Source organism: Montipora capricornis, chromosome 8 (assembly GCF_036669925.1).
Source record: "Montipora capricornis isolate CH-2021 chromosome 8, ASM3666992v2, whole genome shotgun sequence".
In the NCBI taxonomy this organism is placed as follows: Eukaryota; Metazoa; Cnidaria; class Anthozoa; order Scleractinia; family Acroporidae; genus Montipora; species Montipora capricornis.
The window spans coordinates 28,924,665-28,949,664 of NC_090890.1; the positions used below are offsets into that span (position 1 = coordinate 28,924,665).

Consider the following 25,000-nt stretch of genomic DNA (forward strand, 5'->3'; position numbering starts at 1 on the left):
GGATGGTGTGAACAGGTTAACAACATCTAGATCCACTCAAAACCTACATTTGTATGTCTCCGTTAACGCTTCCCCACCAGATCATGAGAGTGAGACTTAATAGGTTTAACACCGGTTAATACCAGACAATTTTACTCCCCAGTTGGGGGCACTTTAGGTGACTTGTGGTTGAATGTAGGACCTGAACCTGTTAAGTCCCTTGTTATTTTCTCAATACGTCTTGAAGCATTCCATTACAAGTCGCTATTTAAAGCATTCTGTTACAAGAGTCAGTGTAAACAGAGGAGAGCAAACACTGTTCCTCGTGATGTCATCCTTTTGTTCCATAGTGTCGTAGTTTGCAAATACGCAGTCTGTAGTGTCGTATTATTATAAATTATCTTAGTCCTTGTTACATTTTTTGCGAATGTTGCCCACTTCACTGTTGGCAGAGAAAGCCCTAGGAAGGATATTGTCACAATTTCACAAAAATTGTGGTCCACTACATTAAGGCCAAATTTCTTTACTAGCAGCCAAGTAATTCAATACTATCATGATTCATCTTTTTCTACAACACAAGTAGAATCGTCAGGGTTAGGGTTAGTGGTCTTTCTTGTCCTCAGATTTCTAGAAGATCGTAAAAGATTATGTCAGGAAAATTGCCTTTGGTCAGGGGAAAGTCAGGGAATTTTGTTTTTCATGTTAGAGTGGGAACCCTGTAAATGGCTCTTGTAATTTTTGCTTAATATCATTATGAAGTAGTTAATAAAATTATTTACTTAAAAGTTACAAGTTAATGTGAATGTTGAAATAATAAGGATGTCATGGCTTTAATCAGTTAGTAACTTTGTTCCTGATTTTCATTTCAGCTTTGCTTTGGAAACTTTGAAACAGCAAGCCAAAGCTTTTTTATTTGTTTATAATGTCACTTTACAGGTAAGCCATTTGGTTCAACTAAACTTTCTGTGTTAACCTCAAGTGCACAGTTTTCTTCCCATTCTAAATTACTGCAACATGGGGCGTCAAATTACAGACAGCCAGTTAAAAAAAAAACGATGTTTATTCTAGAAATCATTATAGTACAGTACAATGTCATGTTCAATATGCACTGCTCACGGTTAGCAAAAGCTAGTCCAGACGAGCAGTGGTTACACGTACATGTATATAAAAGAGTTAACAAGTAGAGAAAGCCATGGTATTCAGTTGTGTTTTACAAACAGTACATTATAGAACGAATATAGGTATACAATAACTAGTGTACAAAGTATACAGTCAATTAAGTAAATATCATCTAAAATCAAATCAATACAAAGTGCAAATATGAGAAGCTAAAGTATTAACTTTAAAGATATATTGTTTTTAAGACAGGATAAATCAATAGAGTCATTTTCTTCTGAAAGTCTTTGGAGTGAGACATTGTGGATTTAAATTTTAAAATCATTATTGGATAGATGGTGGATTTCATGAGGTAAACTATTCCACATTTTTACATTTCTTCAAAAGGGTTTAATTTGTTTGTCAAGTCTTGTGGTCACGCAAAAATGCAGACTTCAGACTGTTCTGTGCAGCCCGTTCAGACCAGGGATAAAATATGGCATTACCCTCACTATTATTGAGAGCTAACCGTAAACAGGCTAACCTGAATGTTATTTAGGCCTAATTAGGCTAACCGAATTTTCATTTTACAGACGGTCTGCACAGTCTGCAGTTTGCGTTTATCAGTGTCCCCAAGTCTTGAGGGTTTAACAAAATAGTCACCTCTTGAAGATGACCTTGTTTTATATGAATGAATGCTTGCTTTAGAAATAAATAAATTAGCAATATTAGGAGGCGATAAGTTGTTAGATATGTCATGCATCAGAACAGCAACTGATTTAAAGTACAGAAAATCAAGAGGAAGAAAATGAGAAGAAAAAAGTAGAGTACAGCATGAGATTTGTATTCACCAAAGTACATCAGGCGGACGGCACATTTTTGGAGAATAAGAATTAATTTTTGTTTCTATGGGTGCGTTCGATTGACTGTATTCCGGAATAGGAATACATGGAATACAAGTTGGAAATCCTTCGTTTTTGCGGAGATACACATTAAAATTGTCAACCATTTTCTAAAATGCTATTTTAAACATATTTTTATCATCCTTGCAGCTTCACAACGCGCCAAACATACCGTTTTAATCATCACTCCACGTATTCTTATTCCGGAATACGGTCAATCGAACGCGCCCTATGAGTCTTGGTGGCTCGACCCCACGTGACTATGGCATACAACAGATAAGGCTAGATCAGTGAGATGTACATTGTATTATATGCAGTGTAAAGTACATTGTAGCTAGGGGCACAAAATGTCTTAATCTAGCAATAATGCCAATTACTGTACAGTTTTACTTATTTTTGAAGGTACATGTAAGTGGACATCATGATATTTTCATGAGAGATTTTCATCAATGATCAACACACCAAGATATAATTTCACATAATTCAGTTATATTCTAAGGAAATATATGTGTTGGTATGATAATCAAATACTCTCAAGTTAACTTCATAATTTAGTGTCTTAATTTTGTCTAGGTCAGCTAACAAAGTTAGATTTCTTTATGTTTATAAAGATAGCTTATTGGCAGTTAACCAGTCATAAACATGAGAAACTTCAACATTAACTATGGTTTCAAGTGACTTATAATTTCTGTCAGCATATAGTATATGAGTGTCATCATGCAAAAAGATAGAGCGGTTTTCAACTGAGTGTCAAGAGTACAGTGTAATTCCCAAATTGCTTTGGTTTATAATTACTGCACTCAGTGATTGGTTCAAAGTTCTCACGCTACTTTTTCAACCAATCAGAAGTGAAACCAAAACCAATCGTGGCTTGCGTGTGCACATTTTCCCGTGCTTGGTGACAGTCAGCTACGTGTAATTACTTCGAGTTTTGATTGGTTTACCGGATTGTCTTAGTCCTTTTTGATTGGCCAAAGTAATTACTTTGGTTATGGTTTTACGACACTTGATTTGAAACTTGTTCTAGAACTTCAGTTGGTTAGCACTATTAGATATATCATTTATATAAATCTAAAAAAAGCAGAAGTCCCAGTACCGACCCCTGAGGGACTTCTGACACAAATTGTTTCCTTTTTAAAAGTATTTTTAGCACCAATTTGTGTTGTTTGCTGACGGCCCAGTAAATATGAAGAAAACCATTCATTTATTATTCCTCACACTCCATAATGATGCAATTTACTTAGTAATATTCGCTGATCTACTGTGTCAAAGGCCTTTCTTATGTAGATCTATAAAAGTCCCACACAAGTACAATTCATTCATACATGTTAGTTTCAATTTGATTAATTATGTCTAAAAGTGCATGTTCGGTGGATCGTTTTTCGCGAAAACGTTAGTATGAATCATGAAGGATATTGTGTTGCTCAAGAAAAGATTTAAGACGGTAATACATCTTTTTTTTTTTTCAAACATATGGTTAAAAACAGAGAACAATGATATTGGTCTATAATTTAATTAGCAGGCTTAATTTTGGAAGGATATACACCATTCTCGACTGATTTGTTTATGAGCAAGGATAAAGGTTGGCTAATGATATGTTTAGCCGAACTTAGAATGCGAGTGGGAAAAGAATGTAGCCTGTGTGCTTTATTTATTGGGGTGGTCATTATCTCAAATTCTATCTCAGGGCGAGACAGGGTTGAAAAAGAATGAACTAGCAAAGTTCAACTTTGGTAAATATCCTGTGAATTGTTTAGGTGAATTTGGCATCTTAGAAGCCAAATTGTATCCTATGGATGAAAAATACTTACAGTATTCATTATGTCAGGAAAGTCAGAAGGATTGTGTGATACAGTACTTGATTGGTCCTAGGACATAATGGAAGGCACTTTTATCCTTACAGGCTTTAATTGTTTTCTCTACCTAAGAGACTGTTGATGCCCTCCCATATCATCTTAGTATCACTAAAATTTCCCTGAAAATACTTGTGGAAATACCTTTTCTTGCTAATTCGCTTGAGCATCAAAATTTTATTGCGGTAGATCATATAGGAGGCAGTTTCACCAGAATACTAAAGATTGTTTTTTACTTTTATCAATCTCCTGATTCCCTTTGTTATCCAAGGTTTTGCTAATCTCTTCAGGCGAGAGAGGTGTCGGCACATATTCAAAAAAGTAATTAGGAATAGCAGGATTAAAATCCAAATTTGCAAACTCGTTTTTTATCCTAGTTTCTATTATACCTATGATATTAAAGCGAAAATCAGGCTCTTCTATTAACTTAAAGTGGGTTTGGAAGTTTCTAAATTACACCTCAGGCTTCGGATATTGGTATGAAAAAGTGAGAAATTTGGAAGGATGAAGGCTGCATGTGTTTTTTTAGCTGGAAAAAGCTATGTGGAGAATAATATTTACAACTGATTTCAGGTGTTAAAACCATCAGAGTAAATATATCTAACTCTTTGAAACTTGGTAGACAATCAAGGTATTGTGTTTGTTGGAAGGTTTGTATTAATAGCATTGTTGAACTAGCCATGAGAAGAAAAACCAGGAATGTTCTTTGTTACATTCAGTGATGCATCAACAAAACAGCTGATCAGTGGTGTGCTGACTGAATAGCATAATGACATTGATTAATTCAGAATGAATTATGCAACATGCTTACCATGTAGCATCAAAATCTTGCAAGCTCATATGTTTGCGGGTTTTGCGGATTGACCTAGATCCTGCAAAAAAAAAAAGTTCCCACAGAATTAAAAACCAGCAAAATAAAATGTTTCAAAGATTTACTCCCTTCAGTCGAATTAAGAATGCCATCTTTAATTCATAGACTTGTGCCACTTGGGCAATTTATGCACTTAACGTGAACAAGAACGTTACAGCTGTTATCAGTCACACGGGCCCCTTGACGATTTTTTTTTCATTTTTCGGAACATAATTGTGGGGGACGTCAATCAAATGTTTCGATGATGAATTAGACTGTCGCCAAGTGAACAGGACTATTGTCATGGAAACATATGATTGACATCCACCTAAAATTTGGTGGTCAAAGTCATTGAGGGGCATGTGTGACTGATAACCGCTGTGACATGATTTACCAAATTTGGACAAAGAAACCCGGGTTTAGATAGGAACTCCGTTTGCTAGGGACTCTGCAAATCGTTAAACCGTATCATGAAACAGTGTTTTGTTGTGCATGGTAGGGGTAGGCTTATTGTTTTGTTTTGTTGTTACTCAGCTCCTTTTGCGCAGTAAGGTTTAACAGTGATATTGTATGTCTCTAATACGGTATGTGACTTAAGTGAACTTTGGCTCAACATACCGTGTAATAAAAGTTGAAAATGTTATTATCAGGCTAAGACAAAATTCTCTGCAAAGTTAGAAAAAAATTTCTGTAGCGGATTTAGAGCCACCTTAATATTTTTTAATTGTGAAGGTGGCTATGAATCTGCCCAAGATAATTTTTTTTAACTTTGCAGAAAGGTTTATCCTAGCATGCTGGTCACTCTCCAGCAATAAAAGATGGGTGTCTACAAGTTCATTTTTGAGATATATGCGTTTAAGGGCAAAACATAGACTGTTTTTACATGGATTTTTGTTGCCATGGTAACCCGTCACATTAACAAGTTCGTGTTGTTAAGCATCCACTGTTGTTTCATATGGCGTCATAACATTACCATAAGTGAAAAAGTTTGATAGATTCAATCCTTCCAAATAGAGCATTTTCATTCACGTGACCAGCAGCCATATTGGATTACTGAAACAAAAGAAAGTATATGCATAAAAATAGAGTTCAATTCCTGGAGGATTAAGTTGGTACACCATCATGGCCGCCATTCCTTTGTTTTGGAACACCAACATGGCCTCTGTGACGTCATGTCTTTGAGCGTTAAGGGTGAAAATGGGCCTTTAAAATCACTTTCTGAAAGGTCAGGAAAGCGAACTACCATTTTCACACTAGAACGTGGTTTCAATTACACATCAGCAGAATATTATTTGCAGCAAAACACTTATTTGTAGGCAGTTATTTGCAAGTCATGTCGTGGGCTCTTGGCCAATGAAAAGGAAGGAAAAGTACATTGATTGATCAATGGCTTTGACAGCTTACAGTAATATTTCATTTACAATACAATTTAAAAAATTGAATCCCTGTCATGGTTTGGCCATAGCAAATCAAAGCAGTATTACTGTTGGCTCTTCACTGTGATAAAAAAAATGTTGATGAGATTTTTCCATGTCATCTGCATCTGGAGATATTTAATACAAAGTAAAGTTCAGTGGCAACATATTCCTTGGGGCAGAATTTCAATAACAAAAGACATTCATGTAAATAACTGCATTTATACGTTTTGAATGGCAAGTTCATTTATTAATAATTTTCCTTCAAAACAACAGTACAGTGCAATCATGATGCCATCTATTTTATGATCTCATCTCCACCGTGAAAAAAGAACCCCATTGTACTCGCTATACACTCAGTCCGCTCAGCGAGCGACTCCACAGGAAAAAACGCATAGCACATGCATGCATATTATTTACCAAGGAGCCCTTGCTAATTGTAATCCACTTTATTCATGAGTTGTCTCACATGAGCCTTTGACTATCGGTTGTAGCCGAAGGTAATTCTTGTTGAACTGCCCATGCAGGCACTCGTTTGATCCTCGATTTCTTAGATTTTTTGCATCAGCAAATCATGTGCACTGAAGGTACTTTAAATCGATGGTGGTAATTGTTAATCAGTCGCTTAGGAACATTCAATTGAATCCAATAAGTCAATCAATAACCCATTGACCCCTGAGAATGACACTTTTTACTCTGTCTGACGCCAGACGATTTTACTCCTCAGTGGGGGGCGTCCTAGGGCGTTTGAGTTGTGAATGGGTTACACTCAGTCAAAAACTACATATCTTTTCTTTCCTTTTCTGTGCAGATATGATGTGAAAAATCGGTAGTTTGGATTACAATGGCCACACCAGGTTCCCTGGCCAGCTCTAAGGAGAAGAGAAATGGGGCTAAGCTGAGTCGACTTATTATTGATGGTGGAACAACTGTACTGAGAAATGTTTTTGACACTCATCACCCTCCTGCAAACTTGGCAGCTGATCTTAATGCCTGTTATTCCATCCTTGACCAGCTTTTTCGTAGAAGAATACTCAATGGTCACCAGTGGGACAAGCTCTTTCCTGTTGGTGGAGCTGCCCCTGATTCCACCACGTTTGATATCACTCTGCTGTTCCTGCTTCTGACCAACATTTGTGGACTTACCCCTCCCCAGACTGGATGGCATTGCAAGCCGCCCCAAAGTGACACTTCTCGTGAGGCAAACCTTGCTCGAATTAAGTTTTTTCGTAATCAGTTGTATGGGCACATCACAACCACTGGTATCGATGAACTGATGTTCAATGCTCTGTGGCAGGAAATCAGTGCCGTTCTAGTGTCTCTTGGGTTAAGTCGGGCAGAGGTTGATCGATTGAAGGCAGAGCGATGTGGAGAGGAGAATTATGTTGATGCCTTACGGGACTGGGCAGAGAGTGAAAGAGATCTCAAGACTCAACTTAATGAGGTGCGTCAGTGTCAGGACACAGTCCTGGAGTGTGTCAAGGAAAGCAACTCTATAATTCAAGACATTCATCAAATTGTCACTGAAAGCCGTGAGACACAACACAACACCAATCAGGAGGACAAAATCCTAAAGAAACTTGCAAGGCTTGACACGGAACCTGATATCACAGATTATACAAAGAGATATTTGGAAGGAACTCGTGAGTCTTTCTTTGCTAAAATCAGCACGTGGTTGGATGATGCAAGTTCTCCAAATCGTGTCTTGGTGCTCAGCGGAAATGCAGGGATGGGGAAATCTGTCATCGCTGCTGAGATGTGTAAAAGAATGCACGAAGCTGGCAGATTGGCGGGAAGCCATTTTTGTCACCATGACAGAGCACGCCACAGGAATCCCAAGGTGATGATGCAGTCTTTAGCCTGTCACCTGTCCTGCTGTCTTCCAGAGTACAAGAAAGCCCTTGTGGAACAGCTCTCCGGAAATCTGGGTGTAGAGATCAACGACATGGAAGTGAGGGATCTGTTTGATTTGCTTTTTTCAGAACCTCTGAACAGGGTAGCAGATCCAGGTCGTACATCTCTTGTGGTAATAGATGCTGTAGACGAAAGTGAATACCAAGGACGAAATGATCTTCTTGACGTGATTGCCAACTTGTTTAAGAGTTTACCACTTTGGCTTCGATTTTTGGTGACAACGCGACCCGAAGTTAACATTTGGAACAGCCTCAAAGATTTGCAACCACTGCTACTCGAGCCAAAAGATGAAGAGAACTTGAAGGTCATTCGTTTTTACTTTGAACATAGTCTAAGCGATTTACTGGAATTTGAAAGGCGGGAGGTGGTCTTAGATTATCTCGTGCAGAAGTCAGAGGGAGTCTTCCTGTGTGCCAAGTTTTTGGTAGATTTCATAAGGGCCAAGTGTTCAACTCTTCTCACCTTGGAACAACTGGACAAGACCCTTCCGGGGGGCATCGCGTGTGTTTACCAGTCATATTTCCAACGGCTCGAACAAGCCTTGTGTAAGGAAGTAAACATAACTGAAGAGCAATTTCTGTGTTTCCTGGGTGCGATTGCCGCTGCCAGGGAACCACTGCCATTGGGTTTTGTTCCTAAATTGTTGTGCACGAACGTGTCGTCCTCGATTGTTGTGCGAAAGGCGAGCAAAGCCATTACCATTGTGTCATCACTTCTTCCTGTTCACGAAGACCGCATTCATTTCTTTCATAAATCAGTTAAGGACTGGTTGACAGACAAGTCACGCTACGGGCAGCACTGTTTCAGTGTAGAGGAAATGGAAGGCCATAAGATCCTTTCTACTCTTTGTTCTAACGAGTTTGACGAATTAAAGAGCAGTTGTATTGGCAACTTAAAATCCTTCACTGACACTTCAAGGTATGCCTTGGAACATGGTGTTCAGCACATGTTACAGTTAGACCAGGACATGAAATCGTGTAGCCTTGAACAAGGGGTTGGAAAATATGTGTCAGACCTAGAGCTTTTGTACGCAAAGCTTTGTGTGAACCTGCCAGGAGCCACGGAAGATATCGTTGGTGTAATGAAGCAGGGTGGTTTGAAGACGATATCTGCCGAGTGTTGTGACACCCTTTCTTCTTTAATGTTTATTTTAAAGAAGCACCGCGTAACCTTGCAGGAATATCCCTTTACTATTTTTCAGTGTTCGTTAAATGAGGGAAGTAGTAAGTTATCTTCTGACTCGTTTCAGCTTCTGGAGACCAAGTATTCCGATAAACCTTACATGGAGTTGTGAAAGAAAAATCACGCCCAAAGAGGTATTCAAGCTCGGTTTGATTGTGGATCAGAAGTGGCTTGTTTGGATGTGTCGCCTAGCTTAGAGTACATGGTGTGTGAATGTCGCGATGGAAGCATTCAGTTTTGGTCACTTGCTTCAGGTAACCTCAAATGGAAACGTCATGTCAAACCAAAACGGTATGATTGCGATGGTCCATTTAGAATCATTGTACCTTGGCTTGAAGAAGGTGTTGGTTTTTATCGTTGTGTGGTATTTCATCCCATCAAGGATGTTATTTTGCCAGGAGTGCTAAACACTGCTTACTCCTTTAATGGAGACTTGAAGCCGCTTTTTCCTACCAGTAAGTGCAGTTTTTCTATCTGTTCTATTTGCGGTGACGAGATGTTAACTGATTGTCCAGACGATGCAAAATGTCTTATGATGTGGAATCTGAAGGACGGTAGGGAGATTGATCGTGTCAACAGAGAAAAAGACATTTTTTCTTTTGCAATGTCCCAAGATGGAAAGCTCGTGGCAATTTCCCATTCACCGGGCTCTATTTGTTTAGTTGACCGGGAAAATGGTTTTTCGACTCTTGCAGAGGTACCTTTAATGCGCGGTTTTGGAATGATTAGGTTTTCACCAGACAGTCGATTTCTTTTTTGTTCAAGTTGGTCCTTTTTCCGCCAAATATTTCGTTTAAGCATGACTGACGGGCCCGAGCTTCTCTGTTTGATTCGCCCTGAGGGTCCTTGGACAAATTCATTTGAGTTAGAACCCCATAGAATCGGTGGCTTTTTGTTGGGCGATCCTCTGAGTATGGTTTTGGGCTTTTATTCCGATGTAGTGCTTAACAGCAAATCACTTTTAAGGAACCACATGTGTGCAGGTTACATTGAACTAGTTTATCGGAATGCACCAACGATGAGCACAGGGTTCGAACTTGTCAGATGTCTCCGACTTTCGTTAACCGGTGAGAGTGTTTATGCGCTATTTTGGGTCGGACCGCGCAGATGGCGAATTTTATCTTGGGACGTTTTAAAGGGGGAACTTAAAGGACAAAAAGATTTTGAGAGTGACTATGTCTTTGATTTTGTAACTTTAAAAGAAGGCATTTTGATTTCAACTAATACCACACTTGAACTGTGGAACTTGGATTTGTCAGTCTGTACGCGACGATGGAGGTTTGCAGCAGATACTATCTTTCCTATTTCAGATGATCAGGTGGTATGCATAACACATGAAAGGCGACAAGGGATCATTTTGAATACTGTTGGTGGAGATAATGTGGTAACATTTAAACTTTCTCACGGGAGGTTGATTGCTTGCTACGGGGACCTCCAGCTGTTTGCCTCGCCTGGAAAGGATCCAGAGTTCATTGAAATGAGGCAATTGGGTAAAACCGAACCACTGTGGCGTGCACTCCAGGGTGCCAGTGTGTTGCATTTGAAGGGATCATTTTCCCCCAAGGGTCAATTTATTGCTGTTTTTGTCATGCGCAACACCTACATTCTCGATGCATTTTCTGGTAATGTGCGCCTCCAATTTGATGATGTCACCACTTTCAATTGTGAATTCGTCGGTGACGAGGAGTGTATTTTTGTGAAATCCGTTCAGCCAATTGGCGGCCGCCTTGAGCTGTTCAACGTAAGGTCTGGAGATCTACTCGGTGTAAAGGATGTTGAATGGAACGTTGATATTTTCAGTCCTTGTCGTTTAGCAACTTGTCCTAGAATGGGTCTCATTGCCATTTGTTCACCCAAACAGTTCAACTTTGAAATTATCAAGGTGAAACACCCGAGAGAGGAGACACTCAACACGAAGAAAAAAATGTAAGTTTGCAATGTCTCGTTTAAAAGCCAATCGTCGGTACTCAAGATGTTCTGTAGGTAATTCATGCTTGCCCTCATATAGAGTACAAACCATTATCTATTGTGAAAGCTTCGAAGTGTGTTTTTGATTCCCATATACGTTGGTATGGGCTTACATGACTGGTTTGCTTGTGGACTTATTCTCGCACCATTAGCCAGTATCAAAAATACCATAATACTCTTTGTTTGTCCCTCCAAAATTTTGCATAACCATTGTTTTTAGTTTTTTCTTGGGACCATTGTAAGTCCCAAGAGAAAATAAAAACAATGCTTATGCAAATTTTTGGGTAGGGTCGTACCTCTTGTTGAACACCATAGGTGGCTTAAGCACGAGACGTCTTTGAGTCACGAGTGGCAACCGGAAGTGAGATGTTTTCCCTGTTAACCTGTCTTGGCGCTACCACATTTATATTACTGAGTATCTTTTCTCTATTAGAGACGATTAGTTGAACAGTCTTTGGAGGGACTGCTGTCCGGGTATGCGAAATGTCCACTTCCTGTTTACGTTCGTAGCTCAAAGAAAAGCATGAAAGTTCTATAATTATTCCAACACGTCTTGATATTTGTAGCAAATGCAATTTACAGCTTGACGTTTTGCCGTTTGCCGCAAACGCGATGCTAAAGTTCTCTGTGTCGTTTGCTAAAAAATGCAATAAGCAAGAATTTATCCCTATATCACCTTAAGTTTCTTATTCCACTGGAAAATCTACTAAAACCTTGACCACTTTATATCCCTTGATTGAATAATTGAAAGAGAAGAAAGGGTTGATTGATCAGTTGATTGAATTGTGTATTTGTCGGCAGGTCAGTCAAGCAGGAAAAACGAGGGCTGACCAAATGTTTTGTTGTTTTGTTTTCTCGCAGGTCAAAGCTTAAGAAGCCATTTTCTTCTGGTTGTCTTGTAAAGTGAAGAAACGACGGTGATCGTTGAACCACATTGCTTTCTTGTATTTTCTGGACAAATACAAATGAACTTTCTAAAAGGACATTCTAAACTCTCTGTCAGACTGGCAGAACTGTATAGTTTTTGTTGATTTGTAGTAGATGGGCATGCATGCCATTGATATGGTTTCCATGACCTGCAGTATTTATTAACCATGCGAAATTTTTAGCAGACGACTAGTGCAACAGCATACACTACGTTGCTCGCATTTCGTAAATTACTTACTAATTTAAGAATCCCAACGCCGGAATGGGAGGGCGACCATTTGCTTGTCTACAAGCACCGCAAGGAGTTTAACTGGGATCGAGTGAACCAGAAACAGCTCTAGTTTTTGGTCGGTGCGTGATCTGAAGTCGGACCTCCTCTTCGATTACTCGGCCATAATTTTTTCCGACACGCCCGGGGGGATCTAAAGTTTCCGGTTTTGAGTTCTCGAGGAACCCAGACGGTCTGAAGTTATCGTGTCGGGCGCCGGATTTGTTACTCATAGTTTTGTGTACCTGTTTATAATCTTTATAAGTAGGGTTGGCGCAGTTATGAGAGCAGTCGGCTTCCTCCTCATGGCCTGGCCCAGGCTGAACATCATGTGGTTCCCTATCCTGCTCCAAGACGTTTTTATCCAAGTATGTAATTTGACTTGATTTTTCACAAATACATTAATACTTTATGAGCGAAACAGCCTATCTAATTAAGTCATTGAAAAAACGTCACGTGCATAAAGCATACTAATGAGGCATAGCTTGTTTTTCTTGTATGCTAATGTTCTCCTCTCACAAGTTGAACCTTTGTTCGGACTAAAGAGGGAAACGCTTTTTGTGCAATGTTTTTGAAGCCGTTCAATAAACTCACAGGTCGTGTTTCATCGGGTCTGAAACCATTCTGCTTTGCCTCGTGGTTCAAAACCCGATAAAAGACTCTTTCTCGTTTGTTAAATAATGCACAGTCTCCCAAATTTGTACAGAAATTATCCTTAGCTAAATATGCTTGGAACTGAGTACAAGAGATCGTCTGTAACTTTCTTCTTACACCAATGCATTTGTAATACATAAATACCTGTTTGGATAAAAGCTAAGTAAAAGTTTAGTCACGGTTCCCTTTCCTTTGATATATTGTTGTCCTTTTGCTTGATAAGTGTTTTTTGTTTAGCTAGTATAAACGATTTGTGGGACTTGCTATGAAATGGAGACCCTGGGAACGAGGTTGTGTATAGAGCGGTTTTCACATGAGTGAAAGTAATTACTTTGGCCAATCAAAAAGGACGGAGACTGTCCAGTAGACCAATCAAAACTCGAAGTAATTACACGTAGCCGACACAAAGCGCGGGAAAATGTGCACGCGCGAGCCACGATTGGTTTTAGTTTCACTTCTGATTGATTGAAAAAGTGGCGCGAGAACTTTGAACCAATCAATGAGTGAAGTAATCATAAACCAAAGTAATTATCGAATTACTTTCGACACTCAATTGAAAACCACTCTAATCAAAACTTTTTAATTAATGCAACTCAACGGTCATGCTACTTGTACTACTCGTAAGAGTGCTGTCATAAGCTTAAGGCTATACATTCCTTTTCATCAGGGATACGAAATCAGTCATTACTGACATTTTTATTACGGAAAGGGAAAAAATGGCGAGAAAGCCCAGAGAAACCATAAAGCTTATAGAGTGCAGGCTTCCTCAACTATGACTTGATCAAATTAATTGCAGTGATTAATGGAACGACAGAGGCGAAATAAGTAAAATAACAAAACAAACAAAAAGAAGTAGAATGAGGTGCAAGGGAAAGTCAAAATTTACAAAGGAAAGCGCTTTTATGAAAGAGGGATTTTTTTTTTAAATTGCAGCACTTATTGAATTTTGAATAGCTAGGCTGAATGTGTCGAAAAACAGAGGTCCTTAGTACTGGAACGAAAAAAGCCGCAAGTTGGTTCTGCACATAGGAAAATGAAAAGAACTTACTGTTCTACAGCTGTAGTACTGATTATAACCATGAACCTGGCACTTTAATATAAAAGTGTTGTTAAAGATATTTGGCAACAATTCGACCTTAAATTGGTACATTATTTTGCTTATTTCAGTCAGATACATGTCGTGTGACGGTAAAATACAAGATTTACTGATTCTTCTTACACATCGCTTTTGTAGCAGTACTAATCATTTTAAATTGCTAATATGACCAAAAAAATCAATTTTTATTGTTCTTTGGATTTCAAAACTGTGTTAACTAAAAAGCCTTGATTTTAAAAAAGACACCTGTTTATTTTAACTGGATTTTTCTTATTTTATGGACGGCCATTACTAACTTTAAAGTCTTGAGAGAGCTGGATCGAGGAGAAAATGACTTCAAAGACTCAATGGTTCAAGAATGCAATGCGTGTTTACGCGGCCGAATCAATATGCAGCACGGGAGTTTCGGGCTTTCAGACTTTTAAACTCGTGTTTTCCATATAATAAGGTGCGTGAACTCGCTGAAAATTTAAGCCAGTTAGTCAATGACGTCACTTTTCCCTAGATCCAACCCTCTGATGTCCAATCGGTCAGTTTGGAACGTGAGTAATGGCGGACCATGAAGTCCAAAACTTACGCTCAAAGTAAACAACCTTTAAATAAAAATCAAAGCTCAAACTTTTGCAAGTGTTGAGCAATCACACTTTCAAAATCTGAAGAAAAAAAGGAAGTGATTTTTTGATCACAGTAGCACTTTAAATTAGTTGGATAGGTTGAGGCCCCTCCCCGCCCCCCGTCCCTGTTTTCCTACGGTGTTGCTTTCTCCTAAACCTCTCCCCCTCCCCTTACACTTCCGTGATGCATACCAAAACCTAACTCACCCCCCCCCCCCCAAAAAAAAAATGGCGGCCGAAGAGATACAAACACGTTCCGTTCGCCAAAGAAAAACTTGAAGAACCACGGAATAAGCTGGCCCGAGGAGGGCCAATATAAACAACTATTAAAAACCAGGTCTTTTTCTGTCTTTTTCCTTCTGAGTTTTCTAGGGGATCTCGATATCATGCTTTCGTCCCTGAATAGACTATTAACGTTTTTAACTTCAACTTTATTTTTATTAAAAACAGATCTCACAATAAACTGGCCCGCAAAATAGCAATTGCTGATCCGTTTTGATGCAAGGCATATTTAACGCTTAACGCGCGATGCAAAATGATTGTTTGTTGTCTATCCGCCATTTTCCGGGTAACAAACAGACGAAAATTAGGGCTGCCAGTTAAAAATTTGAACCGTTCCCAGCAAGAGAAAAATCTTTAGTTTTTGGTCGTGTAAATGAGTAGTGCCGTGCTAAAATGGTTTCGGGAAGGTGCCAAAAATGTGCCGTGTCGTGCCGTGCCGATTTTTTGGCGTGTGTAAATGGGGTTTACACACTAGGGGCAAGGCCGTGAATTGTTTCAAATGTAGTAAACAGTATCTTAAATGGTATCCGGGCTTTAAGAGGTAGCCAATGCAGATCATGCAAAAGGAGTGAGATCTGGCAAAACGTAGGTGCACTACAAAATAGCCTGACTGTGGCGTTCAAAGCTCTCTGCAATTTGTTAAGCTGGTAGTTGGGCAGCCCGGACTGTTGCAATAATCAACACGAGATGTAAGAAATGCATCGACAAGCATTTCCGTTGATTCTCGAGACAAATACTTGCGAATGCGTTGATATTACGCAAATGGTAGAAGGCAACACCACATATCTTGCTAATATGACAGGGGCACCCAACGTTAATTTTCGGAAAATATCTGTTCGGAAGACGATTTGAGATCTAGAATTTTCGGAACATTTGTTGTAAAATTCCTTGCTTGCCTGCCTCTCCTATGATTTTCGAGCATCTAAAACATGGTATAATTGCCCATTTTTAACGGATTTTTACCCTAAAAAGGTCACCTAGAATTTTCGGGAGACTTTCTTCTGGCTGAAATTTTCGAAAAGGTTAGTTTTGATCCCTATAATTTTCGGATCACTAGACTTTCAGCTAGGAAATCCGAAAAGATGAAAAATTTTAGAGGTTAAAAATATGCCTATATCTACCGTTTTAATTGTAAATACGTTTAACAATGCTATTTTTAAATTGCTTCGAACTATATTCCCGTTGAGTGCCCCTGATATGAGTTGACATAGTGAGATGCTTATCGAACCATGAGCCAAGGTTTCTATCTGCTGTTACAGGACAAACATCAGTCGACCCAACCTTAATGCAACTGATGCTATCCTTGGCCAGCTGCTGCCTGGTGCCTATAATTAAACATTCTTTTTTATCATAGTTTTAACATAAGATTATCTGAAATCATCCAACTCCTAATACTACTGATACAGTCAGTCATGGACTTGATGGCAAAATCGACATCCGCAGATCGATTGGGGCTGAATGATATATACACAACTGTGTGTCATTTGCGTCGCAGTGGACTTGTGGGCGGTGGCGTTCAACGATCTGAAACAGATTGCGCCCAAACATAAACCTTGAGGAGCACCTTGTTTTAAAGGAAACTGATCAGAGAGACTACCATTTACAGAGACACGCTAGAACCGGTCAGATAGAAACGATTTAAACCTGGCAAGCGCATTGTCAGTTATTCCCAAATCAGACTCAAGACGACTAATCAGCTTATCGTGATGTATCGTGTCAAAAGCTGCACTTAAATCTAATAATACGAGCAAGGTGACATGTTGCTCGTTCATAGACATCAAAATATCATTCTTAACCTTATTAAAGTAAGTGTTTTGTAAATAGATCTAACCTATCACTTAAGTCTTTGGTATTGCATTGCTCCCCGGCAACGTTCCCATCATTATAGCTACAACCTTCACTTAGTTGAATCGTCTACGGTTTCGTCAACTCCTGGGTCTTACTTTTCAATTTTCTCGACTTTGTCATGCACATCACAGTCAACCGAGTTACAAAGTCTATGATGTAACAAATTTTGATTTATCATTATTATTATTATTATTATTATTATTATTATTATTATTATTATTATTATTATTATTATTATTATTATTATTATTATTATTATTATTATTATTATTATGAGCAGTTTATATAAAAACAACTGGTTGCCCAGATTAACCTACTGACTGTAAACGGGCGGCTATTAACCGTAGCCGAGTACCGCGAGACTAAAAACCTTACGCTAATGGAAAATTTATAAAAACTCGTAAAACAAATACTAGATCTTAAAGGCTAATGCGAATTCAAGTAAAGTCGTAACGTTTTTATTTGAAAAATGATTTTTGCAAAAAGAATGTAAAATAAACACTCTATTGTTTGTATAAGCGCGCTAATGATTATCAACAAATTTTAAAATTAAATAGGACAATCTCATTGGCCGAGCGAAGTTGTTTGACATCTCTGCAGCCAATCAGTACCAGGGCGGCATATTTATTTTTAGCCCGCACATTTCCCGTTTTGCCCTCAAAAAGTCGCCTTTTACAGAGGGCAGTTTGTCACTTGGCCGCGCGTATTGATAATAATTGGCTTTGATAACTGTGGGCGTGCCTCAGGAAACTTATGAACATAAAAGGTACTTGTGAGACGGGGCCTACGGTTTATAGTCCTTATCCGAGAAGACTTGAAAGTCTAACCATTTGTAGATGAAATATTCACAAAGGCAGCACTTTCTCCTCAGTTATTTTAAGATCCTGAGTGTTGATCCGGCCGCGACCTCCCGCATCACAGCTCGATGTTCAACCAACTGAGCCACTGGTGGGGAGATATACGCCAAGCTCAGAGTGAGCATGGCCAACAAAAATGTAAGGATTTGTTAGGGAAAAATGGCTCAAATCGCTTCGGATCTGGAAAAAAAACACACAGGAAGGAAGCTACCCGCAATGACAGTAATTTTAGGCTTTTTAAGCGAGACTTTTTTCATATAATTATCTTCTTAAGCCTTTTATCGGGATTCCCATACAAATCCTTATATTTTTCTCGGCCATGCTCCCACCCTGGTCAGAGTTTTTCTCTCTCCTTGTGTGGGCCCATTTCCATCTGTAGGGCTAACGCTCACATGGTTCATATGGGATTGAAATCTAGCACTTCACATTACACTCTATTCAGTTAACTCATGCTCCCACTGATGAGTAAAAGCCCCGGGGGTTACTTTAGGAATTTTTGGGTGGGGATGTGCCGCTGGGACCCTGGAACCCTTAGCCTATACCAGAGCTAGTTCAGCTGAATTTTGCTACCCTATACTAGAGTAAACTCGCACCGATTTCCGTCTAAATCCCGATACTTGACAGTTACTAATATGAAGAAGTGTTTCATGATAGCCATTTATCGACACTTTTGAGGCTGAGTTGCGTAAACTTAAACTTTGCTGACTCGATTTTTTTATATTTTCTAGCGGGAATTTTTGGTTTCCTTTGTCTTGATAAAATCTTCAACCGAATGGTCAGTTTCGTGAAAAATGATACCCTAGACCCAAACGCTAGGATTTATATACTCTATCCTAGAGTAAACTGCTTAATGAAAACATACCCTTCACAGCGGCACATAACTATATAGTCCATATATGGCAGTACCTCCCCCGGGGTTAAAGCGGGCGACACGGGCGACTATATGATGGCTTAACATGATATCCACACCGGCACACCCTGAAGGCGGAAGTTCGTCAAGGTTTGCAGCTGAGTTATTTGTTCGTCAAAAGTTAGCTAATCTGGCTCTGGCTTTGGCTATTTACGGGTACGTAGTTTTATGTGTTTGATGTCAAATATGTGGCATGAAACTGCACGATGGTGTGATTAATAATTCGTCGACTACTACACTGTAGCTTCGTACTTCGTTAATTTGAGAAATCCAGGCTATGCCGCGATTGAAGTCTAATCAATCAATTGGTAAATAAATAAGTACACAAAGCACAAGTTAACGATAATAAGATGCCAAAGCCAGAGGCTTATACGGCGTAGGTCAGAGAGTTACAATGCGCTGCTAAGTTACAATGAGAATAAAAAATAATTAATAAGTACAAAATTTACAGAAAACAAAGGCAAACTATTACTGACAACATAAAAAGAATTTTACTGCACATAAAGCAAAATAAACATAACAATAATGATAGAGTGCAAAAAGTGATAAAAGAAGAGTTTAAAGGGAGAAAAAAGAATTTGCGTTAAACTTAGTTTAGACTTATAATGTTAGAAAATAATCTCTCAGTTTATGCTTGTAACTAGAAAGAGTGAGTGAATTACGAAGTGAGAGAGGAATGTCATTCCAAATTTGAGGACCCTGTACCCGAAGAGAAAAAGAATATTTGTAAGTATGAAGATGTAAGTTGTCTTTTTGCCTGGTGAGATATTGATGACAATCAGAGTTAAGAACGAAAAGAGATGAAAGAGGAGAGGGCAAAAGTTGCTGCATGTGAAGGAAAACAAAACAAGAAACTTGGTACTTATAAATATTAAATATGTTGAGTATTTTGAATTTGTTAAAGAGTGGGTAAGTATGTGCACGTGGTGGAGAGTGAGTAATGATTCTTAAAGCTTTCTTCTGGAGACGGAAAAGGGGTTGTAAATGAGAAGAGTAAGTGGATGCCCAAATAATAAGACAGTATTGAAGATAAGGGAGTATTAAAGAGTTGTATAATGTGCAAAGAGTATTAGAAAAGAAAAACTGTCGTGATTTGATAATGATCCCAGTGGATTTGGCAATTTTGGAAGAAATCGCTTTTATATGAGCCTGCCATGAGAGGTTTTGATGAATGATGACACCTAAGAATTTTGTGTGTTCTACTCTATTAATACTATTCTTATCGATGCTAATAGAAAGATCATCAAGATTTATTTTCTTTCTTGCAGGGTGAAATATTATAAATTTAGTCTTGTCAGGATGCAAAGTTAGTTTGTTAGCTTTGAACCAGGTAGCCACCAAAGAAAGTTCATGGTTCACAATTTTAGTTAGTTCAGAGATATTTTTGTGTTGGAAGAAAATATTAGTGTCGTCTGCAAAAAGGATAAATGAGAGATAATTAGAACATGAAAAAATGTCATTAATGTATATAAGAAATAAAAGTGGCCCTAACACAGAACCCTGAGGAACACCACATTTAATTGGAAGCAGTGGAGATTTCCAGGAATCAATTTGAACATATTGAGAACGAGAGAGGAGATAGCTATGCATCCAGTTAAAAGGTGTGCCTCGAATTCCATAGAAGTTTAATTTATCTAAGAGGATGGAGTGATTAACGGTATCAAATGCCTTCTTTAGATCAATGAATATACCAATAGTGAGTTCGTTCTTCTCAAATGAATCAAATATTTTATTGGTAAGTTCCAGTATTGCCATAAAAGTAGAATGTTTCTTTCTAAACCCATACTGATGATTATTGAGTATGCTATGTTTGGTGAGATAGTCCATTAGCCGACGGTGCATGGCACTCTCAAGGATTTTAGAGAAGCAAGGTAAGATTGAGATAGGCCTATAATTAGTGAAGTTAGTGCTATCTTCACTTTTGAATATGGGAAGTACTTTGCTGATTTTAAGCTTATCAGGCACAATGCCAGTCGAGAAGGAGATATTGCACATTTGAGAGAGGGGAGATGCCAAGAGATCAATAGATGCTTTAATCACATTCACATTAATACCATCCACTCCCTTACTGTTACTACTCTTCAGAGAGGACACTATATTGATAATTTCATCAGGGGTAGTAGGTGAGGCAAAGAAACTATCACTAAAAGAACCACTCAAATATGATTTGTGGTCAGCAGTGGAGTGGGGAATTTTAGTGGCAAGAGAAGGACCAACATTAGTAAAGAATTCATTAAACTTATTAGCAATTAACTGAGGGTTGTTAATAGGGTTACCTCTGTTGTCCTTCATGGTAGTAGGCCCATAACTGGAATGTTTAGAAGAGATGACGGATTTAATTAAGGACCAGGTTTGTTTTAGTGATGAACCTATAGAAGACAATTTATCATGGTAGTACTTTTTCCTACATAGTTTGATTAGATAGTTGTATTTGTTACGGAATTTGGTATATATAGCTTTGTTATTTGGTGTAGGATTGTTACAATATTGTTTATAGAGAGCGTACTTCCTACGACAGGAGTTTTGGAGGCCTGAGGTAAACCAAGGTTTGGCATTTGAATTTTCTTTGACGGTGATAATCCTAACAGGAAAACATGTTTCATAGATTGGATAAAGACAGTCCATAAAAGAATTGTACAATGCATTTGAAGAGGAAGATTTTGAGAAATCCCAATTAATAGAACGAAGATGTGAACGAAAATTTTCAATGTTATCAGTAGTTACAAGACGTTTATGATAAACTGAAGATTTCATTTTAGGTTTAAGGGAACAATTAGTGATCTGAAATATAGGTAAGTGATCAGAAATGTCAGACCAAAGGATACCACTAAATTTGTGATTGTCAAGGTCATTGGAGAAGATGTTATCGATCAAAGTAGCTGAATGAGACGTGATCCTCGTTGGTTTAGAGATAAGAGGATAGAAACCATTGGAATACATGAGATCAATGAAATCATTAGTAGGGGCATGTGAGTCAGCATTAAGGATATTGATGTTAAAGTCACCAAAAGGGAAACATAATTTATTCTCAAAGCCGATTTTAGCAAGGACTTGTTTAATTTCATCATTAAAGATTTCAGTCTGAACATTAGTGTGAGAAGTCTACTTCTCACAGCAAAGAAACTTGCATTTGCGTCCAATCGTCACATTGAATACACTGAAACTAGAAAGAGATGTTTATTTCTGTATATACAAACGATCTTTCATCTTGTGCAGATGAAGTACATGTACATGTAGTTTCATTTAAATTTTATTTCTAACCCTAACCCTGACGATTCTACTTGTGTTGTAGAAAAAGATGAATCATGATAGTATTGAATTACTTGGCTGCTAGTAAAGAAATTTGGCCTTAATGTAGTGAACATATAGTTCAGGATTTTGCCAAATTATCTTTACTTTCCTTAAGTTATTATGAGTTTGCAGTCTCTTAAAAGATATCCAGAAATGCTCGAACTTTGGATGTACATGTATATAAAACATGGACCACAATTTTTGTGAAATTGTGACAATATCCTTCCTAGGGCTTTCTCTGCCAACAGTTAAGTGGACAACATTCGCAAAAAAATATAACAAGGACTAAGATAATTTATAATAATACGACACTACAGACTGCGTATTTGCAAACTACGACACTCTGGAACAAAAGGATGACATCACGAGAAACAGTGTTTGCTCTCATCTGTTTACACTGACTCTTGTAACAGAATGCTTTAAATAGCAACTTGTAATGGAATGCTTCAAGACGTATTGAGAAAATAACAAGGGACTTAACAGGTTCAGGTCCTACATTCAACCCCCAGAGGACAGTTATTCCCTGAGAGACCGCTTGGAATGATTTCCGTACAGGTCCCTACTTCATTATGCATGCAGAATAAATTAAGTATTCATTCGCGCTATTGTTTTGTAGAACAATACGTATACCCAAGAGAACCGAATATATACATGGGTAATTTGTACTTACGGGATGAATAAAAACGGATCTCATTTTTTCTCTTCCTCCCTCTCTCTCTTCTTTCCCTTCATCGCCCACACCGTTACTCGTTTTTGTCTCAGCTTTCCTCTTTCTATCCCTTCGTCTTGTTCTTATTTCCAGACCCCGCTCGGCTTTTTCTGCCATTTTATCCCATGATATGCCACTCGCAGCTTGCCTTGAACTCCGACCCACTGTAAACCTCTGGATTACTTGTCCCTGTTCTTTACCACTGAGCTAACGTGTCAAGTTACTTGAAAATGATATTTATTTTGAATTCTGGCTGACTATTTACATAACAATGATACGCAATTATATACACCGCCGCGCTTAGCACCTACAATCGAACTTACACTTGTAGGTTACCGTTAAGAGATCCCTGTTTTACTACTCTTGAAACAACCAATGCCTTTAACAATGCTAACCGTAACGACTAAAGGCACTGTTTAGGCTTAAGGTTAGTCCCTGTGATAGTTTTAGGTTTTCCAGTATTGCTGTGAACTGTGACCTGCTTTTCCTTCATGCCCCGTGCGTGCGGCACACTTATAAGTTCACTGCGTGGAAGAGTATACCACGCTTAAAGTCTGATTGGTGCATCTTTCATAGGAAACTTTCATGCACGAGTTCATTGCAATTAAAATCGTTTCATATTTCCCTTCTTTTGAAGCAAACTTGTGTCTTCGTAATAATCAAGATAGCTACCGAAGTAAAAGGGTCACAGCAATGGGAGATTTCAAGGATCATTTGGAAATTGTCCCTGCTTTATAGCCTTTCCAGAGTTGTCCATAGAGTGGTGCAAAGAAAACAATTTACTTTCGTCTTCCGTGTCCAAAACCTGTGTGAAAACGCAGTCAGTTGGCAAAGACAAAGTGCCGCATCGGGATATGGATCTGTTTCGCGACGCTCAAGAAAAAACTGCAATGGATAGCCTTCAATTCGCCAGAACACATATTAATTTTCTGACCGTAAACTTTCCTTGAAAAAAATATTAGCCCTAGCTACCTGTGGCCGGAAAGTTTACAACTGTCTACAAGACAAGGGCTGACATCATCTCACCGCAGTTAACCATCGCCTAAACTTCGTCGACCCAGACAAGCGAGCCCACAGCAGGGCATTGAAAAGACATGATGGGGAGTGAAACGAAGTATGCCTCGTACGTAGGGGAACATCCATGGATCTCTACCAAAGCTATTTACTTGGAAGTATCATTTAGCATATTGCCGATCTCTACAAAGAGCGATAAATCGCAAAATCCCTCTAAATGAACCGTTCGTGATCCTAAATACAGGAAAGGAATAAAATATACACTTTGCAGTGTCTCGGCGAATTTTTAAGCAGACAGGAAGATCAATTACACGATAAAAAGAGCAGGTAGCCATTAAATTTCTTATGACAGTACTTTTATTTGGTTTGTTTGTTATGTTTGCGAATCTGAACCCTATTACAACGATTGCTTGAAACTCCACTTCTTGCGCTTATTCTAAAACTGAAAAATGGGTAAAATTGCAGGAAAAGTGCCGAAATTGCAGGAAAAACTGTTCGATTTTCCGTATTTCAGACAGAAGTTCGACCGACTTTTTTTAAGTCCATATAGACTTAGAAAAAAAACCTCTAAAAAGAAAGAACAAAGCGCCACAGTCCCAAAGGACGTCTATTGTTATCGCTATTGTTTTCTTGAAACAAAGGAGTGTATGCATAATGAAGTAGGGACCTGTGCGGAAATCTTGCCGACCGCTTTAATTGAAGTGACCTAAATTCAATACATTAATTTTTACTGGGTTGCCACCTTGTTTTAAAGGAAACTGATCAGAGAGACTACCATTTACAGAGACACGCTAGAACCGGTCAGATAGATACGATTTAAACCTGGCAAGCACATTGTCAGTTATTCCCAAATCAGACTCAAGACGACTAATCAGCTTATCATGATGTATCGTGTCAAAAGCTGCACTTAAATCTAATAATACGAGCAAGGTGACATGTTGCTCGTTCATAGACATCAAAATATCATTCTTAACCTTATTAAAGTAAGTCTCCAATTTTTGAACGCTAAGTCCAAACCAGGCTTCTTGAGAGATGGTTGGGGACATAATATGGAAACTGATTGCGTCAAGTGTCACCAAGATGGAAACTGATTGGCTTTAATTTCCAAGTGGCCACGCGTTTAGAAATAATGAACATTTAAGAAAACAATTATTCCATTGGCGTTTGTGGGATATATGAGACTATTTACCTTTTTATATCCAACGTGCGTTCATGTAATAGTCGGTGATTATTCAAAATACAGCACCAGTTCAGAAGATTCTAAAGGAAAGAGATAAGAAGTTATGGAAAAGTATTCAGTGTTGAATCTACCTCGCATCTTCTTCATGTTCTCCTTCCCCCGCAAGAGTCGTTCTCAACCTGGTTCCCAGGG

General features: G+C 38.6%; 2 protein-coding genes across 6 annotated transcripts in view; both read left to right on the plus strand.

Moving 5' to 3' along the window:
* LOC138059114 (uncharacterized) overlaps positions 1 to 12,975 on the plus strand; it is a 37,272-nt gene extending 24,297 nt beyond the window's left edge. The window contains exon 3 of the mRNA XM_068904645.1: positions 12,020 to 12,975. Coding sequence (XP_068760746.1) covers positions 12,020 to 12,031 — 12 coding nt within the window. The 3' untranslated portion in view covers positions 12,032 to 12,975. The remainder of the gene's footprint in view (positions 1 to 12,019) is intronic.
* Positions 1 to 25,000, plus strand: part of LOC138059110 (uncharacterized) — a 146,539-nt gene that overhangs the window by 93,563 nt on the left and 27,976 nt on the right. For 3 of the 5 annotated variants that reach the window (XM_068904635.1, XM_068904636.1, XM_068904633.1), the window contains exon 2: positions 849 to 915. The exons of 1 other annotated variant lie outside the window; for it this stretch is intronic. Coding sequence is in view for 1 of the 4 variants with exons in the window: in XM_068904634.1 (XP_068760735.1) it covers positions 6,939 to 6,951 (13 nt within the window). In the remaining 3 variants the exon portion in view is untranslated. Of the gene's footprint in view, positions 1 to 848; positions 916 to 6,905; positions 6,952 to 25,000 lie in introns of all 5 variants that reach the window. One more of the 5 variants, XM_068904634.1, reaches the window with a different exon arrangement.